Genomic DNA, 10,889 nt, shown 5'->3' with positions numbered 1-10,889 from the left:
ATAGAAGTAATATTAAACACATTTTAAATGGTATTTTCTACTATAAACAGCAAAATACAGTTCAAAATCTTGTATTTAATGATAGGGGAAGGAGGAAACATTGAATAGGCTTTATAATACAGCTTTTAGAATGAATAAGGAATTTTCAATGTAGGCAAGTGACCCTGTTTCAGCTATTTAACATTAGGATAATGAAGATGAAACTGTATTATTTTTCTGCCAATCTGTTATCAAACTTTTATTTGCTGGAATTTCTACTAGTAAGAATGCTTTGCTATATATGAATAAATCTATGTATATATATATATATATATATATATATATATATATATATATATTTGTATTTTTGTATCATGTTTGTATAATTTACAGTTAATTAACAATAAAAGCCATATCTAATTTCAAAATTTGAAGAGATAGTCAGAAAAATCAGACTGGTGTCTATAAAATCATGACTGGTGTAGAGAAAGTAGATAAGGAAGTATTGTTTACTATTTCTGATAACACAAGAACTAGGGGTCACCAAATGAAATTAATAGGCAGCAGGTTTAAACCAAATAAAAGGAAGTATTCTTTCACACAACGCACAGTCAACCTGTGGAACTCCTTGCCAGAGGATGTTGTAAAGGCCAAGACCATAACAAGGTTCAAAAAAGACCTAGATAAGTTCATGGAGGATAGGTCCATCAATGGCTATTAGCCGGGATGGGCAGGAATGGTGTCCTACTCTGTTTGCCAGAAGCTGGGAATTAGCGACAGGGGATGGATCACTGATTACCTGTTCTGTTCATTCCCTCTGGGGCACCTGGCACTGGCTACTGTCGGAAGACAGGATACTGGGCTAGATGGACCTTTGGTCTGACCCAGTATGGCCACTCTTATGTTCTTAAGAAAAAAATAGACTTAACATTTATATCTGAAAATCTCAAACTACTTTACAAACATCAATGAATTGCTCCAATAAGAACAGTCCCCATGTAGCATATCTCATCTGTGTTCTCCCACAGTACCCCATCAGCACCAGCAGTACAGCTCTTGGCCCTCTCATGCTGCCACTGACAGGCACTCGGCTGGCTCCAATCTGCTTCTCCCTTCTGCAGCCAGTTAAAATCACGCAAGGGTAGTTACTCTGCCAAAGCCAAAACTTATACTGATCTGAGAAGGGAACAGTCCACATGCAGAAACTATTCCCCAGACATCTATCGGGATCTAGCTAGTCACTTCCCCTATTTCAGCTGTTCTGCAAAGGAGCTGTGCTTGTAGAGAGTGAAGCAAAGCAGCTGCTTTTGCTCCTTTCTACACTTTTCCCCCCACCCTCCATTTCAGACTGAAATTGATTGCCTGCTAGTAACTTCAGAACCAAAATCATTCCCTCAAAGATTCCAAGCTCCTGTCTAGAATATTCTCCTACCAATCCGTTTATGAAGGAATGGGACTTCTTCTCTGGTTCTCTTCTGACCTCTGTTGCAATTTATGAGCTCCCACAGCAAACAGAACTTTTAATTAACTAAACAGAAGTATCAAAGAAACTGTAACAACCGTTTTAAGGTAGCTGTGCTATTTACATATTTTTCTGAGTGTTGTGCATAATTTAAGAAATCCGTTTAGTTCCATCCTGAATCTTTATTGTTGAAATCATGTGTAAATATAAAATGTGAAAAAAGCTAAATTGCATAACAGATGTATCCCAGTTTAATGCTGGATGATGATTACGCTGTACTGTATGCCTCCAGTACTGACTAATAATTCTTACGGTTTATTGTATAAGTATTCAAGGTTTATTCGTAACGGGTCAAATATACTAAAGTCCTTACTCAGTATTAACTCTGGCAGACTTTATACTGCAGTCAATGAGCCAAATTCTGCTCTCAAGCATATCAATTTGTGAAGTCTGTGGAGTTACTCCAGATTTGCATCAGTTTAGCAGGTAGCACAACTGAGTTCAACAGAAATTTTAATGACTAATAAGTATTGAGAAAAGACTTCAGGATTTTTCTCCATGTCACTGTTTGTCCAATAAAATAAAATATCCAAGTATCAAGTGAGCCAAATACTGCCCTGTTAGGCCATCTTCAATGAAAAACAGAAATCACTCGTGAGTTTAAAATTTCATTTAATAAAGCAAATAGACAAAATATTCAGAGTGGTGCTTTGGCCTTTCTCAAGGACAAATTTACAAAATGGTTAGTTTTAGAGGAATCTACAACCTGAATTCTATTAAAATTGTTATGATATGAGATAGCTGACTGGAGCCCTGTTTTAAAACCAAAATATCAAGGCAATGTTTAAATCAAACTTGCAATTTTTCATTAGAATGAAGGCAGTTGCTTGATAAATTTAGCTTTCTGGAGAATTCTAAGTGCCTGTATTTGAAAACAGCATAAACATTAGCTAGACAGTGATTAATACGAGTTTTCCATAGTCGTGTCATTCTTCTGTTATGTTAATTGTTTTGAGAGAGGGAGCTGTATATCATAGAAATTACTATTTAGGGTGTCGGAAAGTCAAAATCACTAGCTGTGACATGAATAATGAGATTGCTTTGGATTGTTGAATGAATATAATCAAAGCTCCTCCGTAATAATGTTGAAGTTATATTACATAGTAAAGGATGACACATTGTCACTCATAATTTCACTTGTCTGCCTTGAATGATAGGTATCAGAACTTACCCTTGAACTCTTGGTCTTGTATTTCTTGTATCTCAGGCACCAAAGGTCCTTCATTATATTCACAAAGTAACTTCTAAATTTCACCCCAATAAAAGCGTAGAGCACTGGGTTCAAACAACAATGGAAGAAGGCCAGGACTTCTGTAATGTACTTTGCAAAGGCTATTTGCTTTTCACTATCACACAGTTTATTCAATTTACCCATATTTTTGGCAGTCACAAGAAGAACCATGTTATATGGTACCTGACAAACCAGGAAAACAATCACAATTAATACAATCAGACATATTGCTTTGTTTCTTTTGGAATTCTGAGCTTTCACCAAGGTTTTGACAATGAATGCATAGCAAAATACCATAAACAGCAGAGGGATAAAAAATCCAAATAGAAGTTGCATACCCAGCAGCAATAATTTCAAAGTAGTGCCTTTTGTCTCTGTATTGGATCTGTGTTCACAAATCTCTTCTGTTTCATTGACGGAGTGGCTGTAGCTTTGACTGAATATGAAAGTGGAACTGGAAATTAAAATTGATGATATCCATACAGTCAAACAGATCAGTCTACTGTATGCTAGCGTTCTAGCCCGAAGTTTAAATGACTTTGTTGCCTGTACAATAGCAATGTATCGGTCCATACTGATAAAGGCCAAGAGTAGCATACCACAATTGAAGTTGATTGCATAAATACCTCTGGTAATTTTGCATATGAAGTCACCAAAGATCCATTTTTCAGCAGCATAATTTACTGCCCAGAATGGAAGAGTGAGAACAAACAATATGTCTGCTATGGCCATGTTGAAGAGGTATATATCTGTCATAGACTTGGGTTTTTTATATAAAGCAAAGGTCATTACTACAAAGATGTTACCCACTAAGCCTAAGACACATATAATTGAGTATGCAATTGGCAAAAATACTTTTGTGAAGTTTCTGACTTCCCCCTTGTCACATGGTGTTGGAATTTGACTATAATCAAATGAATAGTCTGGATATTCTGTGTAGTTGAGTTCTACCTGCAAAAACAATACAGACAGTTAGTGTAAACATTAGTGCTCATTTCTGCACGTTCTCTCTGTTGCGTAAACAGTGGAGAATTGATAGTATGAGACAGAAAGGATCAAATTCTGCTTTTAGATACATCCCGGTGTCTCAATAAAAGTCATGGAAATATTTGGCCCCAACAGTGTTTGAAAGTTAAGCATACAAATACTACTCCCGGTCACTTCTCTTCCAAATCCACCTTTTCCTCACAGGGCCACCCAGAGAGGGGGGCAATTTGCCTCGGGCCCCAGGCCCCGCAGGGGCCCCCACGAGAGTTTTTTGGGTCCCCTGGAGCGGGGTCCTTCACTCGCTCCGGGGGCCCCGGAAAACTCTTGCGGGGCTTGGGCCCCCGGAGCTTCTTCCACTCCAGGTCTTCGGCAGCAGGGAGTCCTTCCGCTCCAGGGTGGAAGGACCCCCTGCCGCCGAATTACCGCCGAAGTGGGACCTGCCGCCGAAGTGCAGCCAGGTCTTTGGTGGTAATTCGGCGGCAGGGGGTCCTTCCGCTCTGGGACCCACCGCCGAAGTGCCCCGAAGACCCGCGGCGGGGATCCTCCACCGCCGAATTACCGCCGAAGACCCGGCTACACTTCGGCGGCGGGTCCCACTTCAGCAGTAATTCGGCAGCGGGGGGCCCAGACGTGGCTCTTCGGGGCACTTCGGCGGCAGGTCCCAGAGTGGAAGGACCCCCCCCTTCCCCGAATTACCACCAAAGCGGGGGGCCCCTGCCGCTGAAGACCCCAGACCCCCTGAGACCTCTGGGCGGCCCTGTTTCCTCATCATCCTGACCACCAAAATCCTTGTGCACTCCAGTGATATGCTGTCAAAACTCTAACAAAGGGCACCCTCAGAAATGTTCTGCTTCAGTTGGTGATACATAAAAAGTTCTCTAAATAAAATTCTCTCTCCCCCACTGCATAGTTGCACTGAGCACAGCTCAGACAATCTAGATCTTTATTGTCTCCTCCAGCATTAGTTCTTTCCCACAACTGTGAAAATACACTGTTTAAACAGAAGATTTTTCTCAAAATGACAGATGTGGTTGAAGGAGTCAGGTGAACAGCTGAAAAATAACTCAGAGACTTTAAGGTCAGAAGGGACCCTCATGATCATCTAGTCTGACCTCCAGGAAGCCACGGAACCTCACCCACCCACTCCTGTGATAGACCCCTAACTACTGGCTGAGTTACTGAACTCCTCAAATCATGATTTAAAGACTTCAAGTTACAAAGAATCCACCATTTACATAACATGGTCCCTAACCTTGAATGTTGTTTTACCATATTTACAAGTCTTTCTTCTAGCATAGCATATTTGTTGTTTTTCTTGCGCTTTAGCAATATTACTAAGAGCCAGTGAAATATCAGCATTCTTTCTAGCATTCAAATTAGCGCTGTACTCCTTGTAGTATTGTTCATTGAGTTCCTGGAAATATGGTGGCCAATGAGCATAATAAAATCATAACTGAACTATATGTGGGGGAGATACTCTTCTGGAATAGACCACAGAACTCCCTATGAAAACTTCAGCAGGATATCCAGTGACAACACAGTCTATGAAACATCACATCATCACAAATAACTCTCATTAGTCAATCACTCCCAAGGTCATAACAATTTGTCCAGCACTTCATAGAACTACCACTTCCAAATCAACTGTTTCATTGGTCTATTAATACACTTCACCAATACACTGCTTACCCCAGTCATTTTGGTGATGTGCTTCTTCTGATGAGAAAAGAATTGGTGAGAACAGTTCTGGTATCCTCAGAGTGCCTGTGTAGGAGGGAAGTGGATTGGATCAGGAGAGCAAAACAGGAAGTGTCAAGAGATCAAAACAAGAAATATGCAGCAACAGAGAAAACTAAGACTAACAAAATTCATCAAAATATATTGTTTTCACTGAGATGTTCTGGTTTTGATGAAGTCTTAATTGAAAAGGTAGGAAGTTTTTTGAGGCAGGGGAAAGTGAGTTTTATACAATATTCTAGAGCCTGGTGGTTAGGGCATTGGCCTGTGATGTAGAAGACTCAGATTCAAGTTCCTGCTCTGCCAGATTCAGAGTGATCTGGGATAAAAAACTCTGCTGGGGAGCAGGGACTTGAAACTGGGGTCTCCCCCACCACAGGCCAGTGTCTTACCCATGCACTCTTCCTTAATGTTTGTGAAAATGTTTGAAAAGTTTTGCTTTCATGCCAAAATGCAGAACAAAAACTAATTTCAACACCTCAGCAAGTTGCCGCGAGACAGCATTGTTCTCTGGTCAACTGTAGTTGAAGGTGATAGCAATGTTGAACTGAAATTGAGTGTGTTTGTGTTGGTGAGGCAGAGTGGTAGTGGACTAACACTTGGAGACTGGTATTAGTTGTGTGAATTCTGCCTTAACTTATGATTTCTTTGCTTTTCAGTATTGTGAGGAAACACACACAGTCAACTTTAACTCTAATTGAACAAACTTTTTTTGTGTAGGAATTATTTGGGTTTAAAAAATTTGATTTTTGGAGCTGTGTGGACTGCAAACTCATTTGTGAAGGGGCTGGAGAGAGAGGCTCTCTGTGAGTGGGACTGAGGAGATGGTCTTTTCTGTTTCAGATCTGGCACGCCCATTAGAGAAAGCTTTAACCAGTGCTCCAACTTCCTTTGCCTGCTTCTCAAAGTTTTAGTTGTGAAGCTGCAGGAGCCTGGAAGCCTGCAGAGGTTTGAGCACCTGGTGGAGGAAGCTTTAATACTATTTAAAGCTCTTTCTTGAAAGTATAAACAGGGGCGGCTCTAGGAATTCCGCCACCCCAAGTAGGGTGGCACACCGCGGGGCGCGCTCTGGCAGTCGCCGGTCCCGCGGCTCTTGCAGACGTGCCTGCGGAGGGTCCGCTGGTCCCGCGGCTCTGGTGGACCTCCCGCAGACATGCCTGCGGATGCTCCACCGCAGCCGTGGGACCAGCGGACCCTCCGCAGGCACATCTGCGGGAGGTTCCCCGGAGCTGCGGGACCAGCGGACCCTCCGCAGTCATGCCTGCGGGAGGTCCGCCGGAGCCTCCTGCCGCCCTCCCGGCAAAATGCTGCCCCAAGTGCGCACTTGGCGCGCTGGGGTCTGGAGCCGGCCCTGAGTATAAAGTTTCAAACCAAACAGATGTGATTGTTTAACAGGCTCCACTGTTTCCCCAGCTCTGCTTCCTGGCCAAGTCCACTCTCAAGACCCTCAGACAGTCTCTATCTGCTCCTTTACATCTTGAGTAGGCACTTTCTGCCTCCATCCAGCCATTGTCATTTGTCCACTGTCCAATCTCCACTGTCTCAGCTGATTTTCTTGTTTGTTGTAAGTATCAGCACTCACATGCAGGACAGCTGCTCCTTCCTATGCAGGAGACAGGCTGTACCTGAGTCCTTGCTTATAGTTCAGCCAATGAAGCCCTGAATTAAATAACTGTAAGACAGTGCTATCTCTGTCAGTTTCTCCCTAGGTGATTTACCTTGCAATTATATATTAAAAACCACACACTCTGTCACAATTAATCAATGTGAAATCTATTATTTGCCACAATAGTTGTAAAATGCATCTAACAACAAATAAATTGAAAAATTGCATGCAGTGTAAATAGAAATAGTTATGGCTCAAAGTATTTACAGACCATACACATCAATTAAAAAAAATAACCCATGCCTTAGATTTTGGAATAATCTACAAGTGAGTCTGTTCTCAATTCTCAAACTCCAGAGACCCTAAAGATTAGGTTCATCTTCTCCCACCAAGCAAAAAATCAGAAGTGGTGATATAAAAAAGTTTATAACTCAAATGAATTAACAGATTTACTTGAAAAACTCTCATAAATTATAAAAAGTAAATTCTGTCAGTTTGGTGAGGATATAGAATTTAATCCCCATTTTAAATAGGGTGAATAAGGACTGAAGTATTTAACCCTGAGTCCAAAGACTTGCTACACTTCATGCTGACTGCACTAGGAGCGAATTCAGACCCTATATAAGCAAAAATTTGTTGCCAGTAATAATTCTTCTTAGAGGGCTCTTAACAGGCATTTGGTTAGTGTGCCTGCTTTTGGCTCTATTTTTCTATAATGTATTAAGTAATTATCAGGGGTACGTTTTCATATTGATCCACTAAAAAACATAAATTCTTTAATAGTGCTTCTATATATATACCCACTCACATATAATCTATACTCTATATGTAATACAAACCCAGCAACATGCTTTTGTTGTGCCATTTTTCCAGTGCATGTACCTCAGTATATTTCATTTCACTATCAACCCATACATGAGTTGTCAAAAGTACTAATAAGATGCAAAGGTAAACAAGTGAATAACCTGGAATTATAACAATATAGACAGAAGAGTCTTATGAGGTGTATAAATGATAAGTCTGGGTAAGGAAGATAGATTTCTGAACGGTAAGAAGATTTCGGATACTTCAATTAAATCAGTAGGTAACCTACAAACAGTGCTAAAAATCATCACAGCTCCACTTCTTACACTTTCCAGGTGTATGGATTAAACAGATTTGGTCAGACTACTGTTCAAATATTTGCATAGCCTTGTTTTATTTCATTACTCACCAATACAGAAAAATGAAGCGTCAGGCAAAGAGGAAGTAGGTATTCTGTTCTGTTGTGGTCACCCTCAACTTCAGTAAAAAGGCATTTGAATATTAGGAACTCGAGAAACAAGAAATAGCAGCATTATTATAAGTAATGGTTAAATTCAAATGATCACCACTTCCTCCTAACATCTAACAACAGTAATCTGTTTTGCATGTAAGGGCAGAGATTCAACAATAGGTGTGTTGTAGATGACAAAACTGGATGTTACATGTTTAGTCATTAGACACTATTAAAATTTTGATAATTTTGATTAAATGGTCCTACTAGCATTGGAACCAGGGAGAATAGGCCTGTATCTAATAAAATGGCTTCATTTTTAATTAAATAGTTTCATTGTGCTTGGAACATATGAATTATGGCCTCTATCCTGCAAACAATTAAGCAAATACTTAACTTTATGCATAGGAGAGTCCAGTTGAAGTCAATGGGGTTACTGGCAGTATCTATAAAGTTAAACACATCTAAGTGGTTGCAGGATCAGGTCCTGCCTTAGTTACTTAATTGAGCAGTAAATTTATTCTGAAGTACACATAAGATCTTACTACATATTAAGTTCTAAATTTTCCAAATGATGTACCTGAATTGTACTCACGCAAAATGTGCACTTGCACAGACAAAACAGGAAAATCTTAGTCCCCTATTTTTGTGCACATGTTTGCTATTTATATATTCATAGCTCAGGCACAATGTTAACATTTGTTCTAATTAGCCTTTGAAGGATTTGATTTTATGTTGTATGAATTCTGGATAATATCCATGTTTATTTCCATGCATTTTATTATTCATTTATGTTAATTCAAATGTTTGCAGTAACAGGAAATTAAACACAAAATAAATCGCTCAAATATGAATGATTTACTCAATATCCTGAGTGTAAAATTGTCATAGTTTGTAATATTATTGGATGTCACCAGATGATGCTGTTTCAGTGGGCCTTACAAATTTTGTTTAAATCAATAGGAGGCTAGATCTTGGAGAAATACTAGATATTGGGTGTGACACAGTTCTTTTTGGAAGTTGAACATACAGCAATAAAGTTGGTTCCCTACCTGAGTTTCTTTGACTGGAATAATTTTATAGATGCCAGGCTGCTGTCTACAGGACGTACCCACAGAATCAAACACATTGCATGGTGTCAAAACATTAAATAACTGATCAAACTATTATGTCAAAAGTCAATAATGATTTATAGTTACTATCCTAGATCTGTTTCTAAGGTCCCCTTCTCCATATAGCAGCATTAAAGGCCCTGAATGGAATTAGATGATAGAATCCAATCCTTTGCTAACATTACTGACACGAGCACATATACTCTCTTATTAGCCCTCATCTAGTTTTTCCCTTTATATATACACACACATTTTCATTATTACTGATAAAAACTAGGGCTGTCAAGCAATTAAAAAAATCAATCATGATTAATCGTGCTGTTAAACAACAATAGAATACCATTTATTTTAAATATGTTTGGATGGTTACTACATTTTCAAATATATTAATTTCAATTGCAACACAGAATACAAAATATACAGTACTCACTTTATATTTATTTTTTATTATAAATGCACTGTAAAAATAAAAAATAGTATTTTTCAGTTCACCTAACAAGTACTGTAGTGCAATCTCTTTATCATGAAATTACAAATGTAAAATTAAGTAACAAAAAATAACTGCTTTCAAAAACAAAACAATGTAAAACTTTTGAGCCTACAAGTCCACTCAGTACTACTTCTTGTTCAGCCAATTACTAAGATAAACAAGGTTGTTTACATTTGCAGGAGATAATGCTGCTCACTTTTTGTTTGCAATGTCACCTGAAAGTGAAAACAAGCATTTGCATGGCACTGTTTTAGCTGGCATCACAAGATATTTATGTGCCAGATGCGATAAAGTTTCATATTTCCCTTAATGCTTCAGCCACCGTTCCAGAGGACATACAAATGTTTAGCATATCTAGCATGTAAATACCTTGCAACACCAGCTACAAAAGTGCCATGCAAATGCCTGTTTTCACTTTCAGGTAACATTGTAAATAAGAAGCAAGCAGCAGTATCTCCCGTAAATGTAAACAAACCTGTTTGTCTTAGTGATTGGCAGAATAAGAAGTTGGACTGAGTGGACTTCTAGGCTGTAAAGTTTTACACAGTTTTGTTTTTGACTACAGTTATGTAACAAAAAAAATCTGTATTTGTAAGTTACACTTTCACGCTAAAGAGATTGTACTTCAGTACTTGTATGAAGTGAATTGAAAAATACTATTTCTTTTGTTTATCATTTTTACGGTGCGTATATTTGTAATCAAAATAATAATATAATGTGAGCACTGTGCACTTTGTATTCTTTTTTGTAATTGAAATCAATATTGAAAATATAGAAAAACAGCCACAAATATTTAATAAATTTCAATTGGTATTCTATTGTTATAACTGCGATTAATCATGATTTTTTTTTGTTAATCGCACGAGTTAACTGTGATTAATTGACAGCCCTAATACAAAATTTCCTTCAGTTTTTGGTGTGTGACTATGCATGTCAAACAAATAAGGGGTGAAATTAATTTGTGATTTGA

The 10,889-nt window shown here is 38.8% G+C and overlaps 1 protein-coding gene across 1 annotated transcript; it reads right to left on the bottom strand.

Moving 5' to 3' along the window:
• Positions 1-772: 772 nt before the first annotated feature.
• CCR6 (C-C motif chemokine receptor 6) lies at positions 773-9,045 on the bottom strand. Its single transcript, XM_045010839.1, has 3 exons — positions 8,276-9,045; positions 5,409-5,483; positions 773-3,683 (listed from the first exon to the last, which is right to left on the bottom strand). The coding sequence occupies exons 2-3, from the start codon at positions 5,415-5,417 to the stop codon at positions 2,598-2,600; spliced, it is 1,095 nt and encodes a 364-aa protein (XP_044866774.1). The 5' UTR covers positions 5,418-5,483; positions 8,276-9,045; the 3' UTR covers positions 773-2,597.
• Between the last annotated feature and the right edge of the window lie 1,844 nt (positions 9,046-10,889).

Source organism: Mauremys mutica, chromosome 3, assembly GCF_020497125.1.
Source record: "Mauremys mutica isolate MM-2020 ecotype Southern chromosome 3, ASM2049712v1, whole genome shotgun sequence".
Taxonomy (NCBI): domain Eukaryota; kingdom Metazoa; phylum Chordata; order Testudines; family Geoemydidae; genus Mauremys; species Mauremys mutica.
The sequence above is the reverse complement of the archived record's forward strand: the minus strand, read 5'-3'. Positions and strand labels throughout refer to the sequence as shown.